The sequence below is a fragment of the Neofelis nebulosa genome, chromosome 11 (genome assembly GCF_028018385.1).
Source record: "Neofelis nebulosa isolate mNeoNeb1 chromosome 11, mNeoNeb1.pri, whole genome shotgun sequence".
Classification (NCBI taxonomy): domain Eukaryota; kingdom Metazoa; phylum Chordata; class Mammalia; order Carnivora; family Felidae; genus Neofelis; species Neofelis nebulosa.
The window spans coordinates 25,035,821-25,052,849 of record NC_080792.1 but is presented as its reverse complement, the minus strand read 5'-3'; the positions used below and the strand labels follow the sequence as shown (position 1 = coordinate 25,052,849).

The window sequence follows — 17,029 nt, the reverse complement described above, 5'->3', positions numbered from 1 at the left end:
TAAAGTCATACCCTCATACTGGCTCCATGCAATGAATCTACCTAAGGACCTTCCGGGATCTTTCCAGCTCTCATTCCCAAACTCCCGGGGGATTTGGAAAATGGTGCTGTAAAATAAAGAAGCTTAGTGGAAGGGGTGAAGGCTGAATTGGTCTTTTTTTCTAAAAGAAGATTACTCTGGGATTTAGGCAAAGGGAAAACAGTGGTTTTGTGGCACACCGGGCCCATCCTAGATTAGTACTGGTGGGAAGGGGACAGACTGGGAGAACCAGGAGACTTGGAGCTAGACTTACTCCCTCAGGTGAGAAGGGCGCAGGAGACACGTACCCAGTTCCTGAGAGAAAGCTGGGTGCAGAAAGAACCACTCTAATCAGGCTGAGGGAGGCCAACCAACCAAGCCCCCCTCCCCCACGACCTGACACACCAGATGTGCCCCAGTTTGTCTCACCTGCGGGCCAGGAGCCCTCGGCAATACCGCTGCAGAGTTAAGGTAGTGGCCTTCAGCCTGCGGTATTTCACCTTCTGCAGCCAGCCCCGGACAGTTTTCTGGATCATGATCGTGGCTGCCCGGAACTTGTCAGCCCGAAGCTTCTCCAGGTAAGCCACCTGGCCTGCCCGGAAAAAGATCTTGGTGCGGCCAAACTGGAACTTGTCGGGATCCTTTACAAAGCAGGGAGGGGAGCATCAGTGAGGTAACATACCCTACCATCCAGTTCTTCCATGCAGCATTCCCTGGTCAGAGCTTGGATACCCCTGTTCCTGAGACACACCCCAACTCTCAGCATTCACTGAACAGACACTAAGTCCCTACTATTAGACATGGGGTTATGGTGTCCAGGCCACAGCACTGAACAAGATGCCTGCCCCGTCAGGCAACCGACATCATGATGAGAGGAGAAAGGCGAGCAAACCAAGGCAAGGTTTTCAGGCAGTGAAGGTTCTGAAGACAGTAAAACTTGGGATTTAAGGGTGGGATGGGGATGCTTAAATACGGTAAATCTAGGAAGGCGTTTTTATGGAGGTGGTATTTGAACAAAAACCTAAATAAACTAAAGGAGGCATCCCCAGGAGAAGAGTAGAACAGATGCAAATGTCCTGTGGTAGCAAAAGCTGGGTATGTTTGAGGAACAGGAAAGTCAAGGAGGGTCAAGTGTGGGGGCAGAAAGAACAAATCACCAAAGGCCCCGCAGGCCACAGTACACAACTGGGATGGGAAGCCCCTGGTGGTGCTCTGAGCAAGGAAATGACCCGCTCAGGTCATTTTACAAAGATTATCCTCAAATGACCACACCATTGTATGCATAATTTCAGATTGCATATAGCTCTCCAAAGAAATTTTATTTGACTTCAGACTAGGTTTTGAGATTTGACATAATTACTGTCTTAATTGTATCTAATTAGGTTAATGTTAATTACCGTTCCCTGTGCTCACCCCTGTGGCTAAGGAAAGACGACCCAGCAGTGTGCTTGCAGACAAGCTGGGGTAGAGCACTTCATAGTTAACCCGCTGTAACTGAGAGCTCTTCGTAGATAAACTCCTAATTTTGTTCATCAGCACAAAGACCATAAGGAAGAAGTAATGAGCCAAGGTCTAAGAAAAACACACGATAGAATGTCTCAGGTTGACAAACGGCTCTGAAATAATGCTGAATCACGTTTTACAGGTTCCTCACACAGGCAAGATGGAACTGCCTAAGCTGGGACACAGCGTCCAGCTGGATGGTCGCCGACTGTCCCCATTCACAGCCAGGCGGCAGGCGAAGCTGGGAGAGGTTAGGTGTGGGCCTGGTCCTCATCCCTACCTCTGTTCAGGGCCATGTGCCCAGTGGGCCCTCAGCACATGCTGGGAGGGATGGGCTGGATGAGGGGAGAAGCCCCCAGGCAGCTGAGGCCCTGCCTTCATCACTGCCCTACTGGCCAGGGCTCCCTCTCAGTGAAGAGGGGCTAGGGAGCAAAAGGTGGGTGGCTCAGCCCTCTCAGTCCGGAAAGAAGCCTGGCAGCTCAGGCTTCAGCAAAGCCAGGGCCTGGGGGTGTCTGCTGCATCCCAGGAACCAGAGCACACACGCTTGTTTCCTCTTCTGGAAAAACCACCAGGAAGGGTATGACTTGGTCTGCAAAGCCACTGTTTTCACAAGGATACTTCTGAAGGTCCCACCTGCTGTAGCCAGTCACCACTAGCCTGATGGCCACTCTCTCCTCAGCCCACATGTCTGGGGCACGTCCCCTACCTCAGACCTGCTTTCTCTAACCCTCGGAACTTGCTGACGACACCGTTCACATACCAATCGGGTAATCTTCTGAGGGCTCCTCTAAGAATTGTAGACTGAGGGGGCAGAACGGAATCTCAGCAATCCACCCCAAGCCACTCCTTTTACCTCACGGATGCCAAGACCAAAGCCTGGCATGCAGGGACTCCCTCTAGGTCTCACTGGAGACATCGAGAGGCAGGACTCCCAGGCCAGCGGTCTCTCACTGCACCACGCCCCCTCTGCAACACCATCTCCTCTCCGCACGCCGTGCACACATATTTCCTTATGCTCCCTGGACTCCCAGCGGACACTTGCTAATATCCTGCTCCCCTGTCACGACCAAGGCTCAGGTCTCTATAATCTGATTCCCTCTGGTGAGGTCTATAATCACACCAGGTACTAGCAGTCCTGGAGGGCAGGGCGCATGTGTTATGCTCTTTTATAAGGCTCACGGTGAGCGACCATTCTAGGTTAGAGTACATAGAAAGGATGCAATACACACTGGTGGGATTAAAGAATAAACAAACTCCAGTAGGGGATGAAGGGCATTCCTAAATCCCTGTAGGAAGAGACAATCACTCATGAACCACCTCATGAAGCTGGCCCCAGCCTCCCTCCCATTAAACTCCCAGCTATTCAGCACCTGTTGCCTGGCCCACATGCCACCGGCTTCTCTCCTCGTCACTGTGTTCTAAAATGCACTGGCACTTGCTTGGTGCTGGCAGGTGCTCTTCTAGGCTAACATGCGGCTTCACCCTAGGTAGCACTGGTGACTAGAAGATGAGGCCCCCCCAAAAGGGGAGGGAAACAGGAAATACAATGTCCCCAGATAAGTCTTGAAGTACTGATCCCTATTCTTTCTGCAGAAAGGTTAATTATGCACAGTGACATTAGTCAATGAGACTGGCTCAATGGGCACTGTGATTCAGAGTGGCTGGGGGGTGTTGAGCTGGTCCACCTGTAACACCTTGGGGAACTTTGATCGGCTTTCTATACTTCAGTTTCCTCATCTACAAAATGAGAAGGAGGCTTGCATCCCTCTAAGGCGCCATGCGAGGACTAGAAGAGGGATGTGAAGGGTTAAAGTGACTCCTAAGTGCTTCATAACTGTGAGCTATTAGCGGCAGGTGACAGTTGTGACTGCCCCTCCCCCCATCCCCCCCGTAAGCTGGGAACCCATGCAGCCACCTGCACAAACTCAGAGCTCCTGTAAGAACCAGTCATGGTGCCAGGGACACAACAACGGGATCCCTGACATTTCAGTGTTCATAGTCCGGTGAAATGACAAACTCTCAACTGCAAGACAAGGGGGTAGGTAAATGCAATAATGGAAGACAGAAACGGAGTGCTGGTGGCCAAAAGAGGACGGGGGTCGCTAACTCCTTCTGGGAGATCAGAACAGGCTTTGCAGACCAGAAGGCATTTTAAGAGCCCAGTCAGGAAGGAGGGTGGAACCTAGGCAGACAAGGGGAAGAGGAAGAAAGTCTTTCAAGCAAAGGAAACAGCACACATTCATACAATTTTCGTTAGGGAATACACTTAGTTCGTTCCAAATGCTCCAGCTATGATCGGCTCACTGCTTATAAGCAGGGGCTGGGCATTAACACAAAGACTGTCCCCTGCAGTAAAGGATACATGTGTCTGCAACACAGGACACCATGCACCAGGCTTCTGGTCAACGGCAGGCTATTTATTAGTGGCTTACTTTTAGGAAGTCTGAAGTTCTATGTGAATTTTTTTTTTTTTTTTAATGTGTGTGTGTGGTGGTGGTGGGGGGGGTGATGCCCTTTACACCTACAATGTGTAAGAGTGAACTGTATTTAAAATTGAAAATTTTTTGATCTAGTTCTCTCCATGACATTACCTTTCGAAAGGGAAGATGTTTGATGTAATTTAACCCTTTATCAAGACCATTTTTACCATGTCCTGCTAGAATCCCTGAATTCTGTGGAGCTAATATCTAGGATACACCCCTCACAAAGGGCCCCAAAGTAGCTCCAGTCTCAAGGCTCAGGTTTGAGTTCAGGTTGTGTCAATTACATCTGTTGCCTTATTTAAAACAAGCCTTTAGGGGAAGGCCGGAGGCCAGCTGTGCAAGAAGAAGATAGGAAAAGTGCACCTATTTTCCCAAATGCTGACTTCCAAGCTGTGCCTGGGCTAGGTCAGAGCCCCTGGGCAGGTGTTCGGTGTGGGCAGATAATATGGAGCCTCAGGCTTTGGAGAAACCAGAGCCACAGGCCAGTGGCGGCTTCATCACAAAATGTACAAACATTTTTACTTTTTACACGTGCCGAGACATGAAAAAAGTCTGCTATATACGTGAAGGGACTTCTCTTTTAAAGTCGCTGACGTTGGAAAACGGATGAGCATGTCAAACAGTTTTAATAAGAAAGATGAAGACCATGAGGGCTGATCACTCCCCCAATTCCCAAGGCATTCTGGGTAAGCCTCCAGGGGTGCACCAGCTCACCTTGATGAGGCTCTCCAGGACAGATCTGCAGATGGCCTTTTTGTCTGTGTTGGCGAGCTCTCTCTTCTTGACCAGCACCCGATACCGGTTGAAGAAGTCGTGATAGGCCCACCTGGAGGGAAAGCAGGTGCGTCAGGTGGCATGGCCTGCCTCCCAGCCACAGAAGGGCCGCAGCCATCTCAGTGCCCCATAGGGTCGCCAGTCTCAGCATAAAGCTGTTCTCAGAGCAGTAAAAAACCATTCCTGGACCTACTGTCTTCCTCCAATGTGAGAATTTCAGTGTGTGGCTGACTTATACAGTCATGAGTGGAAGAGGGAAAAGGAGGGTTTGGAGGTCTCTCTGGGAGGACGGACCAGAGGCTGGACCACTCACGGGGTTTCTGCCCAAGCACGGAGCTCCCCTTGGCTGCTAGAGGAGGAACCTTGCCTGGGACACAGCTTGGTTTTAAATGTTGGCTTTCTTTCATAAAGTTAGTACTTCCCGTTGAAAACTTTTTTTTAAGTTTATTTGTTTTGAAAGAGACACAGCATGAGTGGGGAAGAGGAGAGAGAGGGAGACAGAGAATCCCAAGCAGGCTCCACAATCAGTGTAAAGCCCGACACAAGGCTCGAACCATGAAACTGTGAGATCATGACCTGAGCTGAAACCAAGAAGCAGAAGCTTGACTGAGCCACCCAGGCACCCCATTTACATGCAGAAAATATACATCAGCAAATAAAAGTTGGCCTTATCCTAACCCTCAGTGACACTACCACTCACACATTTTGGTATACGTTAGAAAAAATCTTTTAATTTTGACGTTTGTGTTTGAGAGAGAATATGAGCAGAGAAGGAGCAAAGAGAGAGGGTGACACAGAATCCGAAGGCTCCAGGCTCCAATCTGTCAGCACAGAGCCCGACATGGGACTGGAACCCACGAACCACAAGATCATAACCTAAGCTGAAGCTAGATGCTTAACCGACTGAGCCACCCAGGTGCCCCAGAACCATCTTCCTGCCCAGAGCAGATTCACCTATCATTTCTCCTGTTTCATTAGAGTCATGTGAGCCCACCATGAGGTATTCAGCAACTCCCAATTAAGAACAAAAGCAAAAAGCCCAGAGCACTCACAATCGCGCCACCTTTTCAGTAATTATGCTTTGGTTTGTTCTGGAAGGGAATCTTTCAGAAGGCCTCAAGTCTGTCTCTCGGCCTCTGAGGAGATCTCTACTTAAGTCTTCCTTCACACAGATGTTCACTCTGACCCTCCTCGCTCCTTCCCCGTTTCCAGCTCACAACCTCCTCACATCACACATTCTGTTTCCACACAGTTCTACTCTAAGGAGACAGAATTTCCCATCTGAATCCCTCTGCAGGTGAGCTCGGCCATCCGTCCCCATCGGTTCTGCGTCCTCAGCAGAGGCATCCGTCAGCCCCAGCTCGCCCCGTCAGAGGCATCGGGGGCTGCCATACAGGCCCTGTCCGCAGGAACACACGCGGTCCTCGTTGCCTGTTTGGGAAATCATTTAGGTGCTGCCTCCAGATTGTGCATCTGAGGCCTGGCTGAGTGACTGTCCAGTGAACTCATTCATCTCATTCTCATGTATTACTTGGGGTGGGGGCGCCTAGGTAGGATCGAGCCCCATATTGGGCTCCGTGCTGACGTGGACCCTACTTGGGATTTTTGCTCTCCTCCCTCCTCACCCAGGGCATGCATGCGTGCTCCCTCTCTCATAATAAATCAACATTAAAAGATATTTACCAAATAAACATTTTTCAAGAAGTATTATTGAGGAGTAAATGGATTGTACCCCTTTCTCCTGAAGCACATTTGCCTTTAAATGGGGTCCTCCAGAAGTTTCATGAGAAGAACGGAGCACGGTGGAATATTAGGAACTCCCGCTGGGTGGTGAGCAGGGCACGCTTGGCAGTCTGGTCCTTTTGGAGCTCCTCCTTGCGCTCCACAACCATCCGCCAGCGTGGGCCTCCTTCGGATCCCCCTCTCCCTCCCAGGCCATGCTCCTCAGCACCCTGGGAGGCAAAGGGAAATGGAGACCAAGCTCCCTGCCTCTCCACCACGTCCGTCACCTTCCTTGGTTCGGTGGCAGGTGTCTAACAAAGCTACGGGTATCAGAGAGGGTGTCAGCCTAAGAGCAAGTAACAAAAAGCATTCTCCCCTTTACATTTTTTACAGTGTAAAAGTGCTGTTTAGAAGTTCTGCTTTTTATAACTTTTATTGAGATAACTCACATACCATAAATTTTAAAGTGGACAATAGATTTTAGTGTATTTGCAGAGTTGTGCAACCATACCTAATATGGAGTTCCAGAACGTTTTCATAGTCTACTGCAAAGCTCCCATTCCCATTATCAGTCATTCCCCCCCTTCCTTCAGTGGGAGAGCAGAGAGGTGCTAGGAGCCCCTGAGGCCTCTTGTAGGTCTGGGGAAAGGTTCCTGCTGCCCTTATGCCCTTCACTGACTGAGCTCAAGTTGTTTCCTGCCCCTCCAGCTGCAGAGGGGCTGTGAACCAAGCCCACTGACTCCCAGGCCATCTCAAACAGGCAGTTTTTATTTTGGAGAGAGAGCACAAGCAGGGGAGGGGCAGAGAGAGCAGGACAGAGGATCCGAAGCAGGCTCCGTGCCAACAGCAGTGAGCCTGATGTGGGGCTTGAATTCACAAACCGCTAGATCATGACCTAAGCTGAAATCAGACGCTCAATGGACTGAGCCACCCAGGAGCCCCTAGAACAGGTGGCTTTAAACATGGAAACATGGAAGGCTATCTACCTAGCTAAATGCTGCTTCAATTATTCCAGTCATGTACCATAAACGTCAAGAAAACTTCTGAGGTCTGACCGATATCAATTCTGGAGGCCTGGGACCAGAGCTGGAGCTGATAAGCCACAAACCAGATGTGCGTTTTTGACACATGCAAATGTTACCGGACTTCTGAGCTCTTTCTGCCCCAACTCTACTGATACTTCCACGCTGGGCAAGATGCAAACAGAATGATGCACACACAGAAAAAGGGCTTTGTGAATTCTTAAGTCGTCTTCTTCCTCTGCCCGCCCATCAACATGTGCCTCGTCACGCATCTGTTCCTGTCCACAGGGAGATGTGGGCTCTCCTTTGAAGCCAACTCAGCACCTTGTGTGTGACTTTCTGCGGGTACCTCCCCCATCCTGCAATACAGTTATTTGTGTACTCACTCGTCTTCTCTCCCTACGAGTTTGCAATTTCTCTGGGGGAATAATCAGAGCAGCATTTAGCTGGGCTAAAAACCTCAAGCGGTTCTAATTTGAAGATCTCTTAACTGCTGACAGTTCCATAACTCAGGGAGGTTACAGGCTCAAGGAAATGACAAGATGGTAGGCAGATGTGACTGCAAAGACACCAAGGCCAGTACAGAACGAGCTGGGAGTACAGAAGCCAAGAAGCCTGCTCTGACACGGACAGATGTGACCTTAGGCAAGTCACATCCTGGATTCATCCCACATGGATGTCTCCAAACTGGAGAGGACATCAAGTGCCTTGCAAAGTACCTCCCACACTTTGGTGGCCAAGGAGTTCATGCATGTGGACTGCTTAGAAAGCTTCCCAAAAATCTAAGGTCTCTCCCTTCCCACCTAATGCTCTCCCCCTTTTCTTACAAAGGCTTCATTGGATACTGGCACCAGGATGACACTGATGGGGGAGGAGCGTGCCTGCAGCAGACAGACCATCCGCTGAGAAGGGCTTGGGCAGGTACTCCCTCATGAGCTACCAAAGGGGAACGTGGCCACCATGGGGTCTGGGCACATACAAGTGTCCTTCAGCCAAGGACCCAGAATCAATTGTGGATTCCCTTTTCCGTGCAACTCTGTGCTCTTAAAGTCTTTGCATGAAAGGCTCCCTCACTTGTAGAAGGAAAACTTTCCAAGCAAAGCTAAACAGGATACGTGATTAGTTTTCCAAAAGTAGCGTTTCTTAACAGAACTTCCTGATTTGGTAGGAACATCTGGATGGAGGTTTTTTGTGGTCATGTAAAAATTAGGAAGACCCTCTACAGGACCACAGGGTGTCCAGGATTTCCACTTGAGGTACTCTACCACCATGGAATCTCCCTCCCTCAGCGTTTTCACGGAGATGTGGGATACAGAGCTTTATGCCTTCTCCACAAGATAGTTTTTATACATATGTTAGCTTCTCTGCTAGACTCTGGACACCCTTGGCTGGGTAAGGATACATTTTTAAACTTCTTTGCACCTTTCACGGTATCTTCATACACACGTTTTAAAAGAATAAGTATTTTCCGGACTAATAAAATGGTTGGAATCCCACCATTACTAGCATTTCTCCCAAAGGGCACTATTGGCTTTGGGGCAGGACAATCCTTTTGGGCTCAAATGGACACAAAACATCTTCAGACCATCGCCTGCCACTCCATTTGCTGAAATATGCAAAAATGTTCCCTTTTACAAAATCTTTATTCTAGAACATACTTCTGGTCTAGAAAACCACCATCTTGAGAACAAACCCTGCCTACTATCTGCCTCTACAGTGTGAGTCCACTGCTTCCATTCCTGCTCTTTCTGCCCTCCTCAGGTGGCCCTGGACAGGTCCTCCCCCACTCACAGCATGGCTGTGTGGCTCATGGGTCTGGATGTATCCTTTAAGCCAATCCCGAGCCCGGCTGCTCTTCCATTTCACATTATTGCTGGTAGAAGAGCTTCCATCCTTAGTGTATTACCAGGCCCCAATAGTGGCCTCAACCCTGGGTTAAACAGAGTCATAGTGGCCTCAGGGACAGAAGTCACATTCATCCCAGCTCTCCCCGGATTTGGACTCACAGGCAAGGGGCCTGGCTGAATGTCCTGGACATCAAGGACATACCCTGTGCGTCCCTGGCCTGCTAGGGAGATGTGTAGATCTGGTAAAGTAGTCACAACTGGGGGTGTGATTGCTCCTGGTAAGAAAGGGGAGATCAGAGGCAGAGGCGAGGCTGGACAGACACTTCCTGGTAACTAGCTCCAAGGCTCAAGACAGCACATGGTAAACACAACCGCTGTGAATGGCAGAGCAAACACAGTAGGGCAATGTTTTGGTTGCCTGAGTTCTCATCTAGATACTAGATTCAGCCACCTACATGTGGGACATTCTAGAGAACATGTCTCCTCGTGAAGCCCTCCATGGATGAATGTGAACAGATGGAGCGGATCCGTCAAAGTGGAAGCGCTTTGCACTTCCCTTCTCTTGGATAGATTCCCTCAAGCAAGCCTGGCTGGATTAGACCAACTCTAAGAGTCCCTCCAAGAAGACCAGGGTAGGAGGCTCTCTGTCACACGCTCTCTCCAACAGCAGGCCACCAGAAAGAACCCCTGAAGATGGCATGTCAGGTTACCATAGGGCAAAAATGGGGAACCTGTTTGCAAGTCTAATCTGACAAACATCTAGCATCTAGAAAATATAAAGGACTCCTACAGCACCAAAGAGACAAACGACCCAATTAAAACATGGGCAAAAAATCTGAACACATTTCTCCAAAGAGGATGTACAAATGGCCAATAAGCACGTGAAAAGACGCTCAACATCAGTAATCATCAGGGAAATACAATCAAAATCATAGTGGGATACCACCTGACACCCCCTAGGATGGCCACAGTAAAACAAACAATAAGTGTTGGCAAGAATGCATAGAAACAGGAAGCCACATCCATCGCCGGTGGAAGTGTAAAATGGTGCAACCACTGTGGAAAATGGTCTGGCAGCTCCTCAACAGGGTAAACCGAGTTGCCATGTGAGCCAGCAATCCCACTCCTAAGTATATAATCAAGAGAAATAAAAATATATGTTTACATAAAAATACGTACGTGGATGTTCACAACAGTATTATTCACACTTGCCAAGCAGCAGAAATAACCCAAATGTCCATTGACGGACGAGTGGATAAAACATAGGGTATCCTTACAATATGACAGTATTAGGCAACATAGAAGAATAAAGTTCTGGTACATGTTAAAACCTGGATAACACAAAAGGCCACTTATATGCTTCCATTTGTATGAAATGTCCACAGTAGGCAAATTTATAGAAAGGAAAAGCAAGTAAGTGGTCGCCAGAGCTAGGAGGAGGGGGAAGAGGTAGTGACCACCAGTGGGAACAAGGTTTCTCCCTGGGGTGAGAAAACATCCACAATTAGTAGTGACAGTTGTACAATTCTGGGAATATAATGAAAACCACTGAAGGATTTTTTTTTCTTATACATAAATTATGTCTCAATTTTAAAAAGTCAACGTGATGAACAAATGAGATGAGGTTTGTTGGGGGGGGGGCGCTTTGTAAAGTAATACATAACACACGGCATTTGTCATCATTTCAGCACAGGTATTCGTGGAAGGCTCTGAGTGCCAAAGTAGCAGGGTGTTCACCCCCCACTCATACCACCGACAGCCTGGATTTGCTTTCCCCCTTATCCCCACCCTCTGTCCTGGGCCTCCCAGGGGAACACAGGCTGAGACTTCAAGGTAGCCCCAGGTCTGAAGGAAGGAAACCAAATCCTTCCCCATAACTGCATTCTTCCCCTTTGGCTCTGAGCTGCAGCCAAGATACAAAATGAGGAATGGAATATGTATTCGGTCCCAGCACTGCCCAGATACAACCCAGCATCTGCAGCTGACCAGTGACCAACACTTGCCTCGAAGGGAGAGTTTCGAGGCAGAGAGCATTTCACAAACAAGCTTCCCTGTGGCTGTGATGTGCAGTCCCGGTTGAGAACCATGTGACAGATTGTGTGTGGTCCAAGGAAGGGAGCACAGCTCTCAGGCAAAAGCACCAGAATTAAAGGCTGCAAGATCTTGGGACGAAGAACTGTTTCAGTCTGAAATAAGTTCGTTCTTAGTGGGCTTTAAAATTTTTGTTTTGAGAGAGAGCATGCACATGCAGACATGTGCACGTAAGCAAGGGAGGGGCAGAGAATCTCAAGCAGGCTCCAAACCCAGCGTGGAGCCTGACATGGGGTTCCATCTCCCCACCCTGGGATCATGACCTGAGCCAAAATCAAGACTTAGACGCTTAACCGACTGAGCCCTTGGTGGGACTTTTAACAGCAAGGCAGGTAACCACGTGGCTGTTTAATCGTGATTAAATGGAAAGGTGAACAAAGCAACTTCTCCAGACTCCGCCTACTTCCAAGGTCCTGTGCGGTTTCGTCTACACAGGGCTGAGGGGACAGAGGCTGGCAAGTGAAGTCTTCTCAGAAAGCATCAGTGAGTTCTTCTAAGGTGAACAGGAAATGAATGGAAGATTTAGGAGGAGTTATGTTTTTTAAATATAAACATTGTGTATTCAAGTACCCTCCCCACTCCAACACACATGTTGTGGTTAAATGGAACTTGCTTCGCAAATCCCGTGAGACACAACACTGCTCTGAACCCCACAGAGGGAGCCAGAGGACGGCACAGGAGCCCGGGGATGGTGGCCAAGCCTCTCGTCCAGACAGGGCATTTATCACGGTGCTTTGTGTACGTAACAGACATATTTCTTTGCCACGGCAGTACATTTCAAATTGAATGATGTATTTTAAGTCAGACTCCCAGAGAGCCATAATTCTCAGAGAGATAAAAATAGACAAGTATACTAGTGCCTGAGGGTGGGGTGAGGGCGCCCCAGAGAGCCGCCACTGGCCTGCCAACTTGGTGTCCAGGCTCGCGGGGCTTTGGGGGCATAGGACACGTGTTTGTTTCAGAATAGGGCCAAGTGTCCTAGCCCAGGGCATCAGTAGGAAAGGGCTGCCCTCTGCATGGGCTCCCGGGGAAGTGCCCTCTGGGCATTTTAGTGGCATGTGCCCTTTGGCCATTGAAGTTGGAGACACAGAGGAAAACGTTCTAAGTCCTAACTCCCCTCATCAAAGAAGGCAGGGAAGTTTCCTGCGGAAAACAGCTGGGCAAAGTTGTGGTCACCTGATGAGCTAAACCAAGTGAAATCACTTTGCTGTGTTGAGTCTTAACACCAAGGTGGGGAGTTCTTTTGGGGATGACTCCCAATCCACTCAGGTCCCTCTGGGCTCAGGGTACTTCCTTCAAAAGCTAACCCCTTCATGGGCACGCATGAGCTGTAACACCTCACTTACTTGATCCCCAGACACAGCAGACGCACCTCTCTCCTGGATGAAGCAGGAAGGGAGGTGTTTTTTTGTTTTGTTTTGTTTTGTTTTTAAGCCGTGAGGTCACTCCAAGTGGTTACCATGACTGGCAGGGGCAGAACAAGGAGGCAAGGGGCAGAGTCAGGAGACTGCAGGTGTGGTAGCTTTGCCCCGCAACCCTCTCCCCAGCCCAAACCACTGCTCCGCCCCCACCCTGGGCCCTATGGCTGGGGAAAGGGGATTCAGATCTAAAGGGAGTAGATGCATGATTCAGCTCTACCTCAACACTAACAAAAGTGCCATAAAACTACGGTGCCTCTTTCCAAAAGGTAATATTTCAAATGGCAGTTCGGGGAGGGAATCCTCTGAGGCTTCAGCAAAATCTGCTAAGACAGCAAAGGTAAGGCAGCATTCTGGATCTAAGCCCAAATGTTTACATCACAGCATTAAGTAACATTTTTTGTGATACCGGAAAATCCCAGTCTTTCCTTCCTTCCCTAAGCTCTCCACAATACTTGCAATTATGGAAAGGTACAGATGGCCCTCGCGATCACCTCCTAGAAAGAGGTGTGGATCCATTAGAGAGGCAGGGAAAGACACCCATCAGCTGCCCCCTAAGAGGCAAGTCTGCGGGCATCTCAACTTCGAGGCAACTCTGATTGCAGCCAGGTGGAACGAACAGCAGGAGAAGCCGTTTTCCATATGGGTCTCAAGACTTGGAGGCAATGTGCTCTCTCAGCTGCCAAGGAAGAGGTTGTCTGGATGAGGAGAAAAGCCTGGCTGGCATGCTAAGAATGCAAGATTGAACAGGAAGAACTCATTGAGGACTGACAGGCAGACAAAGCCTCTTCCCTGATCACTGCACAGGGGACATTATCGTCCCTTCCGTGCCTGGACACCGCCCTGCTTCCAGGCTGGCAGGATTCCCCCACTCTCCCCACCACCCCCCCACAGTGCAAAGCCTCCTCACCCTTCAAGGCCCACCTCAAACCTCACCTCCTCCACAAAGCCACATTTCTTCTCCAACTTGCACCTAATTCTATGTTGCTGTTTTAGATTTTTATCACTTCTCCCAGACCGTGAGCTGACAGGCAGAGGCCAGGACTTAGATCCTTAATCCCCTCCCAGCCATTGGCACAGAGCTAGATGCTCAACAGGGGATAGGACACAGAACAGGTGGCCAGATTAACAAGGAAGGGTGGCATGAAGGCAAGAAAACATTTTCTACAGCAGCTCATGTGAGACCACGGGAGTCAAGTCCTCTCCCCGCTTCCTCTTCCACCTCCTAGAACAGATGATTCTGTGCTGCGGCAGCAAAATCAGGAGTGTGGGTGGCACACCCTGTCGCTCTGATTTCCCAGCGAGGCTGCAAGCAAGTACAGCGGGTGAATCTGAGGTGGCAGAGATGCGCGGGACCTGTGCCTGGAGCGCTGTCTAGAGCTAACCACATCAGACCCAGACTTGTAGCTTCTCCTTGACGTTCTCCAAGAAGAGAGGTCCACGCCCTCCGCAGAGCGCTTGTTCTGATAGCAAACAACTCGCTGTGAGAAAGTTCTTAGCAAAAACACGTGGCTCCTTACATACAGAGACAGATCCCCCTAGTCCCACCTGCCCTAGAATAGCCCATTTTCACACGCTTCCCTGGTTCCGTCTCCCCGGGCTTGGCAAGGTCCCAAACGTTCACGCCTCCCAGACAAGCTCACCATCAGTAGCACTGTCATGTTATAGACAAAGATGAGCACCTGGGCTTCTGGGCTCACCTGGAGGGCTCTGTGCTGCACAGCACAGGTGTGGCTGTGAGGACCCATGATCCCTAAGTTTCTTGTACAAGGACCCTCAACAGTTTAAGAGGGGACAACTCAGCTCCAGTTTTGACAGACTTTAGATAATTCTTGGACTGACCTTTTCAATTCCTTAAAGGACTTTGCAATGATCTTTTGAGGTGACCAGATGCTTCAGGGTTTCACAAAGACAAAGCTAAATATTCCTGGTACAGGCCTGTTTTACCCAGATAATTGCACCCATGAGCATGTAGTTTCTTACTCATATCTAAATGAGTGATAAACATGTTATTAAATGCTTAAGTGCCCAGCACTGTGTGGAGGACTTTAGAGGCATTATGTCATTCATTACACATGCCTACGATGTAACTACTTAGTGATCCGGGAACGCAGGCTCAGGGATTAATTTCCCCACCTGAGGTTACCTAGCCGAGGAGCATGGGAGCAGACAATGGAAACCAGGCCTGACTCCACCAAGGCCAAGGCTTCAACCACCAGCCTCCTCTGGCTATGGCCCAGGGTTCAATTCTACAATCTGGACTCCTATTTACAAGCTGGAGCAGGCAGGGTGCAGTTTTACGCCAAGCCTCAGGTCTGGGCCCAGCCCCCGGCGGGCAGGCATAAAACCCTACTCTACTCTTCACTCCTGTTGAACCAGTTTGGATAGCAACACTCTAACATGAGCAGGAAGATGCTTGGCAATCCCCACATAGCCAGGCAGAGGAAGGGGTGTGTCTAATCTTCATTCAACCACAGCAAATGGCGACCCTGAGTGAGCTCACTTCTTTCTGCGAGCCTCCTCAGCAAAAGTGCCTTTTAAATCATGACGCACCTGGGTCTATATATAAAGCTCAAGTAAGGTCAGACTGTAATATCCTTTCTACCACAAATTGCCATTTTCCATCCCTGGTTATTTCATTAAATAAACAAGATGCTGGTCATGACCCGTCACACTGATTTCCTGAGCCACTAGTGGGCTGTGAAGCAGTTCCTAGAAACACTGAGGGCAGCAGACTAAAGATTTTTGGGGAGTCCAATGGAGTAGGAGTAGGAGTGGGGCCTGGCTGCCTGGGGAGCCCGCTTTGAAAAGCCATGGCCGGGCAGCTCCTTCAGGTCCTTGCCACATTCCTAAGTTGTAGGAACCATGTGCTTAGGGCAGCCATTGTATGTGGATCCAACTGGCTAGACTACAGTTCCTTGAACTCGAGACTGAACTACTAAGCCGGTGGCTTGAGCCCCGTTCTCTCAATCAAAAGACTGATGCTGGGCACTGCAGGGCAGACACAGCCTGCACCTGAGAAGGGCAAGCAGGGCTCACCTCATTGATCATGGAGTTGCCAGCAGTTCACGCTCAGCCCCTGGGGCTGAAAAAGGAGATGGAACCCCAGGGTCCTCCCAGTCTTTCTTCTAAGCAGAAAAGATGTGGGTCAAAGAAAATACTAACAGGCTTCTGCCAGAGTAGACCGCTCTGAACAATGCTCAAACCTGCTGGGTTTGGAAAAGCTGCCTGGAGGTTGCAGATTAGTGACAGTTCCTTGTACTTTCCGGGTCAAATGCAAACTCCTAATTTCACCACTAACTTGATTCCCGGGTCTAACTTTTGGGAACTGCTCATGGTCAAGTTGCTTCTTGGTATATAACACCGCTGCATACGAAGTGGTTCCTTAACTGTAGTGGCCAAGGGCTGGCTGGAGACGGCAGGGAGGAGGGGAGGCCTGGAGACATGTCCTCCTCCCATTTCCGGCTTCCTCTGTCTCCCTTCACCGCCTGGCACATATGGAACTTCTTTGGACAGGGGGTCCCTGTGGAAACCACCACGGGCTCTGGGATGCTACACTGGTAGCATCCCTGCCCAGCTCAGCTCCAAGTCACGGCAGGAGATATCTGGCCTCGGTGACACTGGGACGCAGTATGACCCCATGAAAGCTAGCTGGCCACCATCCACACCCCACTCCTACTTCAGGCAAGCATCTAGGAAGGATCCAGTCTTGACGGAGCTTCGAGAGACACTAGGTGGCTCACTTATTCACAATGCAAATTAGATCTTGATAGTGTTTTTTTAAATTGAAAATTATACCCTCCATCATAGATTTGATTCTATTTTAAAAGGTAAAGGCGTCCATTGACAAATGGATACACAAAATACGTCCTATACATACAGTGGAGTGCTATTCAGCCATAAAAAGGGAGGAAATTCTGACACAGCTACCGAGGTGAACCTTAAAGACATTAGACTAAGTGAGATGAGCCAGTCAACCACCGCTGTAGGACTCCACTTATATGAAGACCGAGACTCATCAAAAACAGAGACAAAGTTGAGTGGTGGCTGCCAGCCGCTGGGGGGTGGAGCAAATGGGGATTTAGTGTTTAATGGGGACAGAGTTTCAGTTTTGCAAGATGAAAACATTTCTGGAGATGGCTGCATAAAGA

General features: G+C 49.4%; 1 protein-coding gene across 3 annotated transcripts in view; it reads right to left on the bottom strand.

Annotated features, from left to right (window-relative positions):
* MYO5B (myosin VB) overlaps window positions 1–17,029 on the bottom strand; it is a 340,033-nt gene that overhangs the window by 66,618 nt on the left and 256,386 nt on the right. For all 3 annotated transcript variants that reach the window (XM_058692140.1, XM_058692142.1, XM_058692141.1), the window contains exons 18-19: window positions 4,719–4,830; window positions 448–659 (exon numbers count right to left, since the gene is read on the bottom strand). In XM_058692140.1, the coding sequence (XP_058548123.1) occupies window positions 448–659; window positions 4,719–4,830 (324 nt within the window). The remainder of the gene's footprint in view (window positions 1–447; window positions 660–4,718; window positions 4,831–17,029) is intronic.